Below are 18,103 nucleotides of genomic sequence, written 5' to 3'. Positions count from 1 at the left end.
AAACGCTAAAAATAAGCTTCCCATTCATTTCTATGCATTTTGCACTTTTTGTGCATATTGATGCGTTTTTTACCGCGAAAAAACGCTTTGCGGTAAAAACGCAGCATGCTCATTAATTTCGCGGATTTTTCCGCATTTCTGGCCATTTCTATGGGTCTGGAACCGCGCGGAAAAAAACGCATAAACTGCGCGTTTTTGCGCTAAACGTGCGGAAAACTCGCAGAAAAAAAGTGTGGTTTCTGGGAAGGGAGTCCGGTTTTTAAGCAGAAATTTTCTGCTATGTGTGCACATAGCCTAATTGAGTGTCTTATTGACAGTACATTGGGGACTGCACCACAGAATAGAACGCTGCCTTCTACCCAAGGCCTGCACGTACAGCATATTAGTAATGCCTTTGAATGGACCTTGAGCTTTAGTGTTTGACTCAGAACAAGCCCAATGGTATAATATTCAGGTGTGTGCCACATGCATACCAGGTACCTGGGCAACCACATTAACAGTCTGTCTTTTTACACAAGGTGGGTATCCCATGCAGGTAAGTCCCCCTCCCCCCGTGTCCCAGACTTACATCCCATTGTGATGTAATCTAAAAAACTGAATCTGCACCAGTCTGAGATCAGATGTGGTAGTGAGTTGCCTATCTGCTCTTCCCTAATTTACCCCATCCCCGTTGCCTCATTTTTGCTTTGGCTGGTTCTGAGTGGATTTCGGATACTCTTCGAAGCGAGAAAAACAAAATAAAATTCAATCTGCTGCTAGTTTGATTTAGTTGAGTCAACTCTTTATTTGCATCTGGTCTTTTTCACAGCTTACCAGGCACGCATGAGCCGATCAGCTAGGGATATTTGGGTCAATTATTCCTTCCCTTTTATCATGCACTTGTAGTGTATTGCTGCTTGCAGCACGGAGTCCGTGTGCTTTTTCTTTTTTTACTTGGCTTTTGTTTTGTGTATCTAGAATGTTAATCCAATAGTTCATTATGGTATATATCAGAAGGGAAAGGCCATCCCCTGATTGAACTATATGCCATCATGGGTGCCAACTGGGTAAGCTGTGAGAATGACTATTGTTTGGTCCACTGTAGCTTTCTGGTCTCTGCACTTCAAGGCAAAATTGTCTAACCACCCAAACCCATGGAATAACCAATTCACCTCATCCTTTTCACTGTTTTTAACCTTCATCCTTAACTGTTTCTTTTCCAGGCAGGACAGATCCTATCCCTATCGTGGTTAAATATGACGTAATGGGGATGGGACGTATGGAAATGGAGGTATGTTTTCTTGTTAATGGAAAATAATCACTGTATGGTTTAAACTAGCCCAAACCCGGCTTTAATCTGTTATTGTCATTCTGCGGAGCTACAGAATTCGTTATAAAAAAAAAAAAAAAAAAATCCGAAAAATGCCTAAAAACTCACCTAAATCACATTTTAGGCAACTTATCTGCTGTGAAAATTCCTATGTAGTTGGATGGTTCCCCCAAGAGGGTTCTGCTCCCAAGACCGTCAGCAACCTCAAAATAAAATTTTCTGCAGCGCCACCATACGGCAAAATAGTCATTACAGCAGAACTGTTTAGACCATTGACTGCTCTACAAGGACATACTAGGTTCTGCAGAATGAGATCTTTTTTTATACTGGCTCTTTACTCTGGCTAATTTATGAAGGTCCACAACTGTGTACCTCTATAGTTCCTAATTGATACTAAGGCTGTGTTTTAAAAAATATTCAAATTCTATGTTTTTCTAATTGTTACAAGTTTTAATATTTTAACATATAATCCCCCTCCTATTTCAGTTGGACTATGCAGAAGATGCCACAGAACGAAGACGTGTCTTGGAGATAGAGAAGGAAGACACTGAAGAATTAAGACAAAAGTATAAGGTAATTGTCTCTGTTCTCTCTCTCTCTCTATATATATATATATATATATATATATATATATATATATATATATATATATATATATACGGCACGGTGGCTCAGTGGTTAGCGCTGCAGCCTTGCAGCGCTGAGGTCCTGGGTTCGAATCCCACCAAGGACAACATCTGCAAGGAGTTTGTATGTTCTCCCCGTGTTTGCGTGGGTTTCCTCCGGGTACTCCGGTTTCCTCCCACATTCTAAAGACATACTGCTAGGCAGCACTCCAAAATAAATGTGAAAAAAGTGGATACTTTACTGATCCTCAGGTGGCTTGATCAAGGCTTGATAAAGACAGGTCACCGTCGAAACGTCACCACCTGAGGATCAGTAAAGTATCCACTTTTTTCTTGATTTATTAATTTGGTTGTTTGGACACTGCTGAATAGGTTCTGCACCAATTGTATTATTTTGGTAGTTCTGCCCTATTTTTTGATATATATATATATTACCATGTACAGGATTGGTGATAAATGATTGCTGGGGCACTCATCAGATGGCGCTGCAGGTAAATGTGTAGTAAATTGGTGATTTATTTTCATGGGTCAACCCCTTTAAGTTACTTACACAGCAATGTTACATGTCAAGAAATAGAGCCACTGATGGGCTGTATACATCACATATTTACACAGCCGAGCCATGTGCGGGTATGGTGCACCAGTTCAGCAGCATATTGTGAAGATACTTCTGTCCTAGGACTAAACAGTTGTTGACGTGTGTATTTTTCCTCTTGCTGCCCCATCATTTCCTTCAGGTGTGTTTTAGTTGTCCACTTCCTTCAATACCTTCAATAAGTATGTGATGGGTTGTCCAGAAGTAAAGTCCAACCGATATACATTAGATTGTCGTCCAAACCTGCCGATATTGATGTGTTCAGACTTCATTCTAATGCATATGGGGGCCCAGGGTGATTTGTTAGTGGAGCGCTCAACCAGACAACAGCCATCTAATGTGTATGCTTTACATACCAATGATCTAGTCATAGGATTGGTCATCAATATAGGCTATGCACACCCCAACAATCAGTTATGCACTCTGGCAGCGGCGGCCAGATTTAAACTATATGTACATTGATTTACACTCTGTCGGAGGAAATGACAGCAGATTATTTTGGTGTCATGTGTCCAACTCCCACCTTGTTGATGTCCTGATCAAAGTTAAATTAATTTGTATCCACTGTCTTGCATTAAGGTCTCTGCTTTTGATTTTCTTTATTCTTCCTAGTAGTTGATTAATATGGTTTTCTAAATATGTATATACTAATTGGAGATGTGTCTGCAGGATTTTGTGGATAAGGAGAAAGCCATTGCTAAAGCCCTGGAAGAGCTGCGGGCTAACTTCTACTGCGAGTTGTGTGACAAGCAATATCAGAAGCACCAGGAGTTTGACAACCACATAAACTCTTATGATCACGCACACAAACAGGTGAGGAAAGACGCACTCTATCAATAGAGTTCACAGCTTTATCACGCCACTGCCCCCTAAGCATTCTCACACAGCCATATGTCCTCCCCAAACCCCTCTGGCTGCTGCTAAAGGTATGTATGTATGTGTGTGTGTGTGTGTGTGTGTGTGTGTGTTTGTGTGTATATATATATATATATATATATATATATATATATATATATATATATAATGTGTGTTCTCACCAACCAATCACGAAGCTTCTTTAATTTCACCAGAGCTGTTCAAAAGAAGCTGAGCTGTGATTGGTTGCTATGAGCAAGTGTTTCCCCACTCCATGACGACACCACTGCAGACAGTGACCGGGTGGGAGAAATCTAGCATCCCCGAGAACTTAAGCTCTCAGCCATTGTCTGCCCCCCAGAAAGGAGCAGAGGGCACATGACAGAAATGAACCCCCCCCCCCCCCCCCCCTTTCCATGCCCATAGACCCATCACACATCCTCCATCCCATAGGCAAATCTTCCCTCTTAAAGGGATCTCCGGTATGGAAGATAGGGCAAATCCATCAAGCGCTCTGGTTTTGACCCCAGGCCTCTCTTAAAGGGATCCCCGGTATGGAAGTTAGGAGCGTTCCACTCAGCTCAGTGGTTCTTACCCCAGGGTCTCTTAAAGGGATCCCCAGTATAGAAGTGAGGGCATATCCACTCTGTACTCTGATTCTGACCCCAGGCCTCTCTTAAAGGGATCTCCGGTATGGATCGCTTTACTTTCAAACACACAATTGTGTGGGCGTTTGAAATGGCTTTGACCAGATGAGTCTGGCAATAGCCTACACCACTCATCCCATATAAAAAGGGATAACATAAGAGACCTGTTACTAATCAGATTGGCAAGAGATCTGGCAGAGGAAAAGCAAAGAAATTCATACCACAGATATTACACAAAAATTGAGCTTGGTTTGAGTTGGTACACATGCAGCATATAAATGCATGTTCACATGGCCAAAAAGCATACAAAACCTACAAAAGACAAAATGAAAAAAACCTGCTGTAATTAAATAAGTAAAAAGCAAAAGTGCATTTAAATCATACAGAGTTATTAGTAATACTGTATTTGATCAAACAGCATAAAAGCCGTCCCACCATCGACAAGGTGACTCTACTAAGAACTGTGTATGATTTAAATGCACTTTTGCTTTTTACTTATTTAATTACAGCAGTTTCATTTTGTCTTTTGTAGGTTTTGTATACCACAGATATTTTAGATTTGTGTCTCTAGATCCCAACTATACTCCTGAATGCTCTTCCTAGACAGGTGAGAGGAGCCTTCAAGGAAAGAAGGTAGCAGGACCTAATTCTCCATTGACATTGTTTCTTTGATTTTCTTTAAGACTTTGCTTAAAGAAGCACCACTCCCATCAACATTTTTATCCCCTTTATATATTGCAGTCATCATATTATATAGCACTGTGTACTTACTATTGCTCATTTTACCTTTCTACCCAGCTAATTCGTCTTTTCTCTGTTCTATGTAGAAACATGAAGTATCTTATTCCTGCATTTATCATCCCCCTCTTCAACTCCTGACCCAGCTGATCTGCCCCTCCCCTCTGTCATAGAATTTTGCAGTGACTTATGACTTGTGCAGAGAAAATTGACCTCCTGTTTCTACATAGAGCTTAGAAGGATTCAGCTAGTCAGTTTTTAATCACTGATGTCATAGACCTAATGGAAAAGAGAACTAACTGGGTAGAAGGGAAAATGAGCTATTGTAAGTCCACAGTGCTATATAATATGATTGCAATATATTAAGATGATAAAATTTTGATGCGAGTGGTTCTTTAATATGGACATTTTTGAGATTTAATGTTGATAAATGTAGAGTAATGCACCTATGACGGATTAATCCTATTGCTGCATAAACCTTACATGGAAGTATACTCAGGACTACTACTACTATAGAACAGGAGAAGGACTTGGGATATCTGGTTACAGTTAGCTGAGCAGTAGTACTCCATGTCAGGCAGCAGCTGCAAAAGCCGACAAGATTTTAGGGTGTGAAGAATGACACCAGAGAGGTTACCCAGAATCCCTCCACTGCAACCATTGGTGACAAAACCGCACCTCGCCACCCCAACTGATGTCACTACAAAGAGAGAGATCTCACAATCTCAAATGTATTGTTACCACTTATAAATCACTGGTGAGCTCACATCTGAAATATGGGATCAAGTTTTGGGTGCCACATTTTAAAAATAGGTTAGTCAGTTCAAAGACGGGCAACTAGATTATTACAAGGAATGGAAGGCTTCTCATATGAGAGGATGGAAAAGCTGGGCTTGTTTAGCTTAGAAAAAAGACACCTCAAAGATCTCATTTATATGTATAAATATACAGTTAGGTCCATATATATTTGGACAGAGACAACATTTTTCTCATTTTGGTTCTAGACATTACCACAATGAATTTTAAACAAAACAATTCAGATGCAGTTGAAGTTCAGACTTTCAGCTTTCATTTGAGGGTATCCACATTAAAATTTGATCAAGGCTTTAGGAGTTTCAGCTCCTTAACATGTGCCACCCTGTTTTTAAAGGGACCAAAAGTAATTGGACAGATTAAATAATTGTAAATAAAATGTTCATTTCTAGTACTTGGTTGAAAACCCTTTGTTGGCAATGACTGCCTGAAGTCTTGAACTCATGGATATCACCAGACGCTGTGTTTCCTCCTTTTTGATGCTCTGCCAGGCCTTCACTGCGGTGGTTTTCAGTTGCTGTTTGTTTGTGGGCCTTTCTGTCTGAAGTTTAGACTTTAACAAGTGAAACGCATGCTCAATTGGGTTGAGATCACGTGTCTGACTTGGCCATTCAAGAATATTCCACTTCTTTGCTTTAATAAACTCCTGGGTTGCTTTGGCTTTATGTTTTGGGTCATTGTCCATCTGTAGTATGAAACGACGACCAATCAGTTTAGCTGCATTTGGCTGGATCTGAGCACACAGTATGGCTCTGAATACCTCAGAATTCATTCGGCTGCTTCTGTCCTGTGTCACATCATCAATAAACACTAGTGACCCAGTGCCACTGGCAGCCATGCATGCCCAAGCCATCACACTGCCTCTGCCGTGTTTTACAGATGATGTGGTATGCTTTGGATCATGAGCTGTACCACGCCTTCGCCATATTTTTCTCTTTCCATCATTCTGGTAGAGGTTGATCTTGGTTTCATCTGTCCAAAGAATGTTCTTCCAGAACTGTGCTGGCTTTTTTAGATGTTTTTTTAGCAAAGTCCAGTCTAGCCTTTTTATTCTTGATGCTTATGAGTGGCTTGCACCGTGCAGTGAACTCTCTGTATTTACTTTCATGCAGTCTTCTCTTTATGGTAGATTTGGATATTGATACGCCTACCTCCTGGAGAGTGTAGTTCAGTTGGTTGGCTGTTGTGAAGGGGTTTCTCTTCACCACGGAGATTATTCTGCGATCATCCACCACTGTTGTCTTCCGTGGGCGCCCAGGTCTTTTTGCATTGATGAGTTCACCAGTGCTTGCTTTCTTTCTCAGGATGTACCAACCTGTAGATTTTGCCAGTCCTAATGTTGTAGCAATTTCTCGGATGGGTTTTTTCTGTTTTTGCAGCTTAAGGATGGCTTGTTTCACCTGCACGGAGAGCTCCTTTGACCGCATGTTTCCTTCACAGCAAAACCTTCCAAATGCAAGCACCACACCTCAAATCAACTCCAGGCCTTTTATCTGCTTAATTGAGAATGACATAACGAAGGGATTGCCCACACCTGTCCATGAAATAGCCTTGGAGTCAATTGTCCAATTACTTTTGGTCCCTTTAAAAACAGGGTGGCATATGTTAAGGAGCTGAAACTCCTAAACCCTTCATCCAATTTTAATGTGGATACCCTCAAATGAAAGCTGAAAGTCTGAACTTCATCTGCATCTGAATTGTTTTGTTTAAAATTCATTGTGGTAATGTCTAGAACCAAAATTAGAAAAATGTTGTCTCTGTCCTAATATATATGGACCTAACTGTATGTGTGGTCAGTATAAAGCAGGGTTCCCCAACTCCAGTCCTCAAGGCCCACCAACAGATCATGTTTTCAGGATTTCCTTAGTATTGCTCAGGTGATAATTGCATCACCTGTGCAATAAAAAGGAAATCCTGAAAACATGATCTGTTGGTGGGCCTTGAGGACTGGAGTTGGGGAACCCTGGTATAAAGGACTTGCACTTAACTTATTCCTTCCAAAGACCATACTAAGTATGGCATTCATTACAGGTGGAAGAAAGGCAATTCCGGCAGCTAAATAGGAAAGGGCTCTTTACAGTTAGCAGTCAGACTGTGCAATGTCGACCACAAGAGGTAGTAGTTGCAGACAATACACAGCTGTGAAAAAAAGGCTGGAAAATTTCCCCAGTAGACATAACTTGACATTATGGGTTATAGATAATTTAGTGACGAAAATGTAGTTAGTGGAAAAAGATTGAACTTGAAGGACCTAGGTCTTTTTTTCAACCTATGTAACTATGTAAATATACAAAAAAATATATAAAATGCTGTCGTAATTTTCCTTTTAATGTGAAGCGTAACGTTCTTAAAAAAAAAAAAATCCTGTTGTCTTATGAGAAGTTTGATGCTCCTTCTGGAAAAGTGCATGTTCATTGATGTGAGAATCATTCAGATTCACATCAGTAAGGCTGGTTTCACATTAGCGTTTTTTTGCGCAGCGCATCCGTGCGCATCCGTCATGTGTACCTATGTTTAATATGGCGTATGCATGGTCTTGCATCTGCATGCGCTCGTCTGCGTTTTCGTGCGCATGTGTTTTTTTCAAGATGTGCGTCTAGAGGCGCTGGGCGCAACCTGTTCCAATTTTGGGTCCGCCCAAAGGCGTAAAAAAACCCGCATGCGACGCTTGCACACGGAATGCATCAAAGCAACGCATTACGGTCTATGGCAACGCAGGCGTGCGCATGGACATGCGTACACCTGCGTTTTAAGAATAAACATGGCTAGAAACTGGTTAAAACGCATGTGCATAAAATTGCAAACACATGCAAAAACGCATGTGGGTTTTTGCATGCGTTTCTACTTGCACACGATGCGCTGCGCACAAAGGCGCAAATGTGAAACTAGCCCTAACCATATCGAAATTTAGAATATGGCTAGTGGATACGATTTACAAACCCTATATTTAACCATTGCAGGCATTGTTGTCCCATTTGTGGTGGGCACATTTTATTATTGCATTTATTTATATGCCCACATGATGGTGTGTTTCCCAGAAGAACTCAGACATCACAGCCAGCTTAGCAGATAAACCCTGGTCGAGAGATTAAGCCTGGCTTTACATACCTAAATCTGTGACCAGGAGGCATGCCTGAGGCATATAAGGAGAATTTCACTATAAGGATTGCTGACTGAGGAAAATGACATGTTGAGAGATTTACTTTATAAATATAAAGAAAAACACAGCTGATGATTCATGAAAGCGGAAAATGTCTGTAGGTCAAAAGCAACTGATGTGTCTCTGTAGTGCTAAGAAATGGTTGGTGATGCAATTATACTAGTTTCCCTTCATTAGTCTGGTTGGTTTTCCACAATCGCAGCATGTTCCCCAGTGTTTTTACTAATCATTTCTAGGGTTGCTGCAGCCTCCTTATTAGAAGTGTATGGATTTTTATTGTTGCAGTTTTTTATTTTGTGTATCACACTTTATATATGCAGAGGCTGAAGGACCTTAAACAGAGGGAGTTTGCCCGAAATGTTTCTTCTCGGTCACGGAAAGATGAGCGCAAGCAGGAGAAAGCGCTGCGACGCCTTCTTGAATTGGCAGAGCAGAGGAGGCAGTCTGAAAGGTGAATTGGAAATATATATATATATATATATATATATATATATATATATATATATATATATATATATATATATGTATATATATATATATATATATATATATATATATATGTGTGTGTGTATATATATATATATATATATATATATATATATATATATGTGTGTATATATATATATATATATAATTATTTTTTTTTTTTTTTTTACAAAAGTACTGTTTTATGTCAAAATTTTATATTTATCTTCATTTTATATTCAGTGCTGAAATTGTATCTGAAGAGTTCAAAACTACATATTAGGATATTACAGCATGGCCGTGATTCATTATGACTTCCATCTTGTAATCCAGCCATAATGAAGAGTACACTGGCACAAGATGCACCAATTTCATTAAGAGGCATACTCTTCTTAATTCAGCATATTTTTCAACCACTATGAGCCTTTGCCAGAAATGTACGCCATGACTGGTGTAAATTTTGTTGTAATTTATGCCAGTTTTGTGTAGTAAATAATGAATTAGCCAGGCATGCTTGGCCACAAAGTTAGACTGCAAACTACTCACCATCTCTTACTATGTCTTATTTCTAGTTGCATATTGGACAATGTTTTCAAGGCGACAAGTTCACTTTAAACAAGTATGTGGACAGCACACAATTGCTCACACTCATTTTATTTATTTATTTTTTTTTTTTTTAATCTGTTCTAGCAGTGCTCCTGGCAGTGGTCCCATGTTCAAGACAACTACTATTGCACTTGATGATGACTCTGTAGAAGACGATGATGTTCCAGTCAGTACATCCTCAACCACACATGACAGTCCTAAACTAGTTCAGGAAGAAACATTGTCCCAAGCTGTCAGCACTGCTCCTACGCAACCCATTTCCCCAGCCATAACCTTTGGTTTCAAAAGCTCCTCTGGCCCATCCTCTCTTCAGAAAGTAGGTTTCTCCTTTTCATTTGCCAAAAAAACATCTTTGAAGTTAGAGTCCTCTGCAGCTGTCTTCAAGGACCATGGTGAAGAGGTGAGATCAACAGAGGAGGAAGAGGAGAAGGTACCAGCTGATCTTATATGCTCTGTAAAGTCAATAGATGGAGAGCTCAGCAAAGAGAATGAAAGTAAAGTGGAAGAGGAGGAAGTTCAAGAAGATGATGGCGCATCCCTTGCAAGCACTTTATCAAAACTGAAGAAGATGAAATGCGAAGAACGGGGGACTCATGCTGGTGAACCAGAGTACTATCACTATATGCCACCTGCTCACTGTAAGGTAAAGCCAAATTTCCAGTTTTTGCTTTTCATGAGATCCACAGATCAAACAAAGGTGGAAAATATGCAGCAGAAGAATGAGAAAAAAATTGCTATCGTTACCAAGGCCAAGGCTGTCAAACAGAATGAAAATAAAAGTGAAAAGAATACTGTTGGCGATGGCAAGGCTTCTGTGTCTCAGCCAGTTGTAAGCAATTCTCCATATTTATCCAAAGTTGAAAAGAAAGATGATGTGGTAGGCAAAGAAGCATCTAGTGCTACAAATGAAGAGCCTCCCAAAAGTTCCCCCACACCAATAAAAGAACCGCAGGAGAGGCCCAAGCACCCAACTGGTCCTTTTTTCCCAGTCTTAAGCAAGGATGAGAGCACAACACTTCAGTGGCCCTCTGAGCTTTTAATATTCACCCAAGCAGAACCTTCCATCTCCTACAGTTGTAACCCATTATACTTTGACTTTAAACTTTCCCGAAACAAAGATGGAAAATCCAAAGCTGTGGAGAAGCCTAAAGATAACCCATGTACAAGCAAAGATGGTGCAACTGATGCTGATTTAAGCACAGAGCTGAATGTCACAGTTAAAAAAGAATCTGTCCCAGTGGTACATACTTGTGGAGCACAATCTAAAGTTTCCACTGCTACTTCCAGTGATGTAAAATCTGAACTCCTTGAAGATGGGAACAAAGGTGAAGCTACGCGGAAGTCTCATAAACAGAAAAAAAAGAAAAAGCACAAGAAGAGTGGCAAGCGAAAACGGAAACACAAAGAAGGAGACGAAGGTACAGAACCAAAAATGAAGAAAAGGAAGAAGCATAAGCACAAGAAGTCAAAAGTTTCTTCCAGAACCGTATTGAAGGTAGAAGATACAGAGCAAACTGCATCTCCTGCATTGGGAGGTCGCTCAAAAGATACAGTGCCACCAGGAAAGCTGCTGACTAAAGAAGACAGTGTGGGTAATCCTAGTAATAAACCGGACCTTCATGCTTCCTCCAAAGAGCCGGAGAACAAAAAAGTTAAAGCGGAGCCCAAGCAATCACTTCTACTTCCTGCACAGCCAACATCTTCCTCTTCTCTCAGAAATACGCCCACCAAGGCCAGAAACCGCCAAAGTAGTGCAGAGTATGATAGTGAGGATAATGCTAGTAGGAAAAAATCCACGTCTAGGTACAGTGATGAGTATGAGTCTGCAAGTGACCGGTCAAGAAGTCGGTCAAGATCTGGAAAGAGGCGACGGTCTTATTCTTCCAGTTCAGAAGGGTCTTCGGATAGAAGCCGATATAGTCATGATCAGAGTTATTCAGATAGCGACTACAGTGACTATAGCAGTCGATCAAGGAGGCGATCTAAGCGACGGTCACCCGGTTCAGATTCAGACTCTGTGGCTTCTAAGAGACATTCCACTAGACATAAATATTCGTCATCTGATTACAGCCGTAGTCGTTCTAGGAGCAGAAGTCGCTCAAGAAGAAGTCGGGGTAGAGGGAGATCTAGTAGTAGTAGCCGGAGTCGGAGCAAAAGGAGCCGCAGCCTAACTGGTCACAGCTGGAAGCGCAGCCGTAGCTACAGTAGGGATCGGAGTACAAGTGTTCGCAGTCATTCTGGCAAAGGATCTCATGGGAGGGATAGTGTAGATAGCCGTAGCAGTGGTAGACGGGATTTTAATCGTTCTAAGATTTATCGTTCACAATCTCCACATTATTCACGTTCTGGTAGCCGAAGAGAGAGCAGCCGAGGGTCAGAAACAAGAGGAGCAAGTGGCACTAACCTCCCCCGCGGTAGCACTGAGAAAGATACAGGGAGATGTTCCTTAACAGCAAAACAACTCCTAGAAAAAATCCAGTCTCGACGTTTAGGGAAGGCAGCTAGCACAATGGATGATGGTAACTCCAAATTAGCTTCAAAAGTAAAAGACCCACCTCAGGGATACTTTGGTCCAAAGTTGCCACCTGCTCTTGGTACTAAAACTGCTCCACTCCCATTAATAGGCAAACTGCCTGTGGTTTCTAAAGGCACTGTTCATCAGAAAGGTGACAATGAGTCTGGGGGGACGTCAGTTATCTTAGAAGGGGAACAGGAGAAAGAAGAGAAGACCTCCATCCAGGTGAATAATGTCCCAGAGTCTGAACCTCCTGCATCTGTAGCGGAGCCTCTGTCCCAAGAAGAATCAGTTTGTTGCGAGCCACCTGCTCAAGACCTCGAAGAAGGAACTGCATCTAACCTATTGGGTAACGGAAGTCTTCCATTTCCACCTCTCCATGGCAGAATGATGCCTCCACCACCCGATTCTGAATTTTTTCATGCTTCAACTTATCCTGCTGTCACAGTTGATCCAAATTCTATTCAGCCAGATGGGGAAGATGAGGAAGAAGAGGAGGATGAAGAAGATGAAGGCTCATTAGCACCTTTAGAAAGCCAGCCCATCACTTATACTCCCGAAGAAATGGAAAAATACAGCAAACTCCAACAAGCAGCTCAACAGCATATTCAACAGCAGCTGTTAGCCAAACAAGTTAAGAATTTCCCAGCAGGAGTTATCCCGCATGCCCTGCAGTCTGTTACACCAGCCCTCCAGCCTATACATATTCAGCAGGCACCAACCCCAGTATCTGCTGCCTCTATTACCACTGTACAGCATGCCATCCTCCAACATGCGGCCGCTGCAGCGGCTATTGGTATCCAACCTCACCCACAAACTTTAGCACAGGTCCACCACATCCCTCAGCCACATTTAGCTCCTATCTCTCTTTCGCACCTTACCCACTCTCTAATTCCAGCCCACCCTGCTGCTTTCTTAGCTAGTCATCCAATACACATAATTCCTGCCTCTGCCCTACACCCTGCTGGCCCTCTGACTCTTCATCATGTCCCTCATGCTGCGCTTTACCCAACTCTGCTTGCTCCGCGGCCAGCCTCAGCTGCTGCTACCGCTTTACACCTACATCCTCTCCTTCATCCCATCTTCTCAGGCCAAGACCTGCAGCATCCACCTAGCCATGGGACTTGATCTGATCTTAGAGTATGCACTATTACCTGACAGATTATGGTGCAATAGGTGATTGGAGCCTGCTGAGACTTGCCTGTAGTGGGCAGTAAAGGAAGATGCCCTTTTGTCACCTGTAGCTGAATGAAGGAAATTATCCAACTCTTCTGGGTCATTTTCATAATTCTATCTCCCAGTTCTTCTGTTCTTCATTTGATTTTCCAGGCCCAATTATGTTTTAAATGGTCTTGAAAACCTAGATTAATTAAATGGTCAAGTTGTATGAAAGAAAATTACACATGAAGGTGAATAATAGTTTTATTCACTGCTCAAAATTCTGTATTATATGTATGAAACCAACCTCTTACCACAAGCAAAAATAAGACTGGACTTTTCCCCAGATTTGGGGAATGAAAAGATGTCAATGCAACTAACAATGATGTGGGCCCCTCCATGTCCAAAATGGATTTGGGGGGGTCTTGTGAGACATCTGCACTTTGTACCATACTTTTTTCTTGCTGTAGTTGTATAATAATATGAAGGGCAAAACTATAGTTTTCAGCTAGTTTGCAACAAAATGTAATTCTGCTGCTGTGGCATGTATATTTTATCAGAATCCTTTTTTGTTGAGGTTTATGTATGATACAATGTACAAAAAAAGTAATAAAGATTAAACCTGTCAGGATTGCAGAAAACATGTAATATTATAAAGTGTAATAAAAAGAACAAACGGTTTGTGTTACATCAGCTGTGTAAGTTATTTAATCCAGGAGGGATAATCCTGCCTTGGGCCATTTCTGTGAACCTTGATGATTTTTAGTGGATCATTTGTAATAAAAGAAATGCGAGACTAATGATTATGGACTTTGTCATATATATATATATATATATATATATAATTATCCATATATTGCTCAAACAAATAAAGTTAACACAAACAGCCTGTTGCAAATGGATTAGTGTTCCCTTTATTTTTTTGATTGAGCAGTGTGTGTATATAATATGCGGTATATATAGATATACACTGCTCTAAAAAATAAAGGGAGCACATAAACAACAATATATATAACTCCAAGTAAATCAAGTTCTGTGAAATCAAACTGTCCACTTAGGAAGCAACACCGATTGACAATCAATTTCACATGCTGTTGTGCAAATGAAATAGACAACAGATGGAAATTATTGGCAATTATCAAGACACCCTCAATAAAGGAGTGATTCTACAGGTGGGGACCACAGACCACGTCTCAGTCCAAATGCTTTCTGGCTGATGTTTTGGTCACTTTTGAATGTTGGTTGTGCTTTCACACTCGTGGTAGCATGAGACTGACTCTACAATCGACACAAGTGGCTCAGGTAATGCAGTTCATCCAGAATGGCACATCAAAGCGAGCTGTGGCAAGAAGGTTTGCTGAGAATGTTAGCGTAGTGTCCAGAGGCTGGAGGCGCTACCAGGAAGACAGGCCAGTACACCAGGAGACGTGGAGGGGGCCAGAGGAGGGAAACAACCCAGCAGCAGGACTGCTACCTCAGCCTTTGTGCAAGTAGGAACAGGAGGAGAACTGCCAGAGCCCTGAAAATTAGATTAATCAAAGATTACCTTACTCCAGTCCTCTATGGTCCAATCCTTATGGTCTTTGGCAAACTTCAGCCTGGCTCTCCTTTGCTTGTCATGTATGACTTTTTTTCCAGCTTTACATGACTTGAGCCCTGCGTCTAGGAGCCTGTTACGAACGGTTCTTACCGTGCACTTCACCCGAGCTGCCATTTGCCATTCCTTTTGTAGGTCACTTGATGTCATCCTGCGGTTCTGAGTGACTTTCGAATAAGATGTCGGTCATCCCTCTCAGTGGAAAGTCGTTTTCGCACTCTGCTGGTCTGTGAGCTTTGTTTCCCCCAATGTCTTCTGCGTGACCTTGTTGTAATGGTCTACCATCTTAGAATTTTTAAGTATGGAGGCAACATGATGCTCACTGTATTCCTCTGCTAGTAAAGCCAGAATTGACTCCTCCTTGAGCAACATGTTGCGTTTCTGTGCGTTCGGCGGGCACGTCAAAACGATGCCTCCGCATGTCCTGCATACCCAATTTTAAAGATAGGTACACAGGACGCATGCAGAAGTAGGCGGAGCTAAGCGGAAGTATGCAGCCCTCTGCAGCTCAGCCGAACTCTAATGTGAACTTAGCCTAACAGAGTCAACTACCTGTCTTGTACCTGGCATTGGTAATTGACCGCTCCTGCCAGATATTCAGCTACTCCATGTCAACAGAGCAGCAGTTTCTCTTCCTGTTTACAGGGCAGGGCTACTGACATCATGCTGATTGACAGCCAGCTTCCCCCAATTAGGTAGCGGAGAGCCATCTGTCAATCAGCACGGCACTAGTAGTCCCGCCTTGTTAGCTGGAAGACAAACTGATGCTCTTGAAGTGACATTCGTGAAAGACTGTCAGCAGAGAATGGCACTGGACACAAAAAGTAGGTGCTTAAGCACTTTTTTTTTTAATCTGAAAGTGGCATTTAGCACACGCTGGCAGGAGGGCAGTTCATTAAATGCACTCATGACGTGATTGCGGGGGCAGCAATGGGTTGTCATGAAAGCCAGAGGTCTGCTGAAGACCTCCGTGCTTGTCATGATTCTCCTGTGAAGAGCCAGCCTATAGCTGGTGTTCATACGAGATGGTGTTTTTAACTATACATAGTGCTATTCCGCTGCTGTGTACAGTTTCAAGTGATCAGATGATCACAGTTTCAAGTCTCCTACGGGGACTATTAACTCCTTCACGCCGCAGCCCTTTTTCGTTTGTTTTTCGCTTCCCTTCTCCCCAAAGCCATAACGTTTTTTTCCCATCAATATGGCCATGTGAGGTTTTTTTTTTATGCGAGACGAGTTGTACTTTTGAACGACACCATAGGTTTTACCATATTCTGCACTCGAAAACAGGAAAAAATTCCCAAGTGCGGTGAAATTGCAAAAAAGTGCAATTGCACAACTGTTTTGATTTTTTTTTTCACCATGTTCACCAAATGCTAAAACTGACCTTCCATTATAATTCTCCAGGTCATTATGTGTTCGTAGATACCAAATATGTATAGGTTGTTTAAGTGGTGAAAAAAGTGTTAAAAAAAAATTGCGTTATTTTCCAATACCTGTAGCGTCTCCATTTTTCGTGATCTTGGGTTGGGTGAGGGCTTATTTAGTGCGTGCCGAGATGACGTTTTTAATACCATTTTGGTGTGGATACGATCTTTTGATCGCCTATTACTGCATTTTTAATGCAATGTTGCGGCTACCAAAAAACAATTCTGATATTTTTTTTTTTTCCCTCTACACCGTTTATCGATCGGATTTTTTGTTTTTATTTTGAATGTGGTGAATGGGGGGTGATTTGAACTTTCATATTTTTTTTTTTTTATATATATATATTTTTAAAACTTTTTTTTCATGCTGCGATGATCAGATCGCCTGTGTGTCGCAGAAATGCTCATAGCAATCCGGCAATGACAACCACAGGGGTCATGCCAACCCATCGGCGACCCACAGTCATGTGAAATGGGCGCCAATGGGTGGGATTAGTGACGCGCTTTCTGCGCGATCTCATTAAATGCTGCTGTCAGATTGACAGCGGCATTTAACTGGTTAACATTTGCTGGTGGATCGCGAGTCCAGCTGCGGTTGTTAGGGGCACAAGTCAGCTGTTCAAAACAGCTGACGTACTGGGAAATATGTAGGCTTAGCGCAGGAGCCCACATCAAAGGGAGAAACACAACATGTGCGGCACGTCGTGATCGGGTTAAATACAGTAAAAAAACTAAAAATGTGTAATGTTCAAATCACCACCTTTTTCTTTTGCACCATTACAATAAATGCACATTTGGTATTACTACGTTTGTAAAAGTACAATCTATCAAAATATAAAGTAATTTAATCCAATCAGCGTAACGAGAATAAAAAAAAACTCCCAAATGTTTTTTGTTTTTTTTTTTGGCTGCCGCAAAATTGGCATAAAAAGCAAAAAGAGGTGATTGAAACATTGACCCCAAAATGGTATCCGTGAAAGCGTCCATTCAGGATGCAAAATGTAAGCCCTCACACAGCACTATATCCCAAAAATTGTTAATGTTGCGGGCGTCAGAAAATCACGACACAAGCAAAGGGATTTAATTTTTTTCTTTTACAAATTTTCCAATTTTTTTCACCACTTAAAAGTAAAAATCATCCTTGTTTGGTATCTGTAATCGTACTAGAGAATCGTATTGCCAGGTACGTTTTACCCTATAGTGAATATGGTAAATAAAAATTGTGACACTGCAATGAAGGGGGTAAGCTGTTGTGATTGGAGCTAGCTAATCTCTGGTGTCTGGTATGTAACACGGCCTCTGTGTGGCATGGCGGCAGTCACCAAGGTGCTTTTTATCGTGCATTTGGTTTTCCTGGTAACGGAATAAATAGCGGTATTACTTTGGCTTTGTACTTGCATACTTTGTTAGTGTCGGTACTGAATGGACAGAGGGAGAATATAGGGACACACCATATACACAAGGAAAATGTTAATATCAAGTTGTCAATTTAGTCATAGATTTTTTTGGTAGGTATAGGGGTGCATTCATACATCCATGAGACTGTTAATGTGCTGCCTGAATTGTTTACTTTTAATTTTCTTTCTGGACTG

General features: G+C 41.3%; 1 protein-coding gene across 6 annotated transcripts in view; it reads left to right on the top strand.

Annotated features, from left to right (window-relative positions):
- GPATCH8 (G-patch domain containing 8) overlaps positions 1 to 14,175 on the top strand; it is a 69,746-nt gene extending 55,571 nt beyond the window's left edge. For 5 of the 6 annotated variants that reach the window (XM_073572842.1, XM_073572848.1, XM_073572845.1 and 2 more), the window contains 5 exons: positions 1,203 to 1,270; positions 1,796 to 1,882; positions 3,200 to 3,343; positions 9,064 to 9,194; positions 9,899 to 14,175. In XM_073572842.1, the coding sequence (XP_073428943.1) occupies positions 1,203 to 1,270; positions 1,796 to 1,882; positions 3,200 to 3,343; positions 9,064 to 9,194; positions 9,899 to 13,457 (3,989 nt within the window). In that variant the 3' untranslated portion in view covers positions 13,458 to 14,175. The remainder of the gene's footprint in view (positions 1 to 1,202; positions 1,271 to 1,795; positions 1,883 to 3,199; positions 3,344 to 9,063; positions 9,195 to 9,898) is intronic. The other variant, XM_073572843.1, reaches the window with a different exon arrangement.
- Positions 14,176 to 18,103: the final 3,928 nt, after the last annotated feature.

The sequence above is a fragment of the Dendrobates tinctorius genome, unplaced genomic scaffold, assembly GCF_039654945.1.
Source record: "Dendrobates tinctorius isolate UK_male_01 unplaced genomic scaffold, ASM3965494v1 ptg000032l, whole genome shotgun sequence".
NCBI classification, from domain to species: Eukaryota; Metazoa; Chordata; class Amphibia; order Anura; family Dendrobatidae; genus Dendrobates; species Dendrobates tinctorius.
The sequence above is the reverse complement of the archived record's forward strand: the minus strand, read 5'-3'. Positions and strand labels throughout refer to the sequence as shown.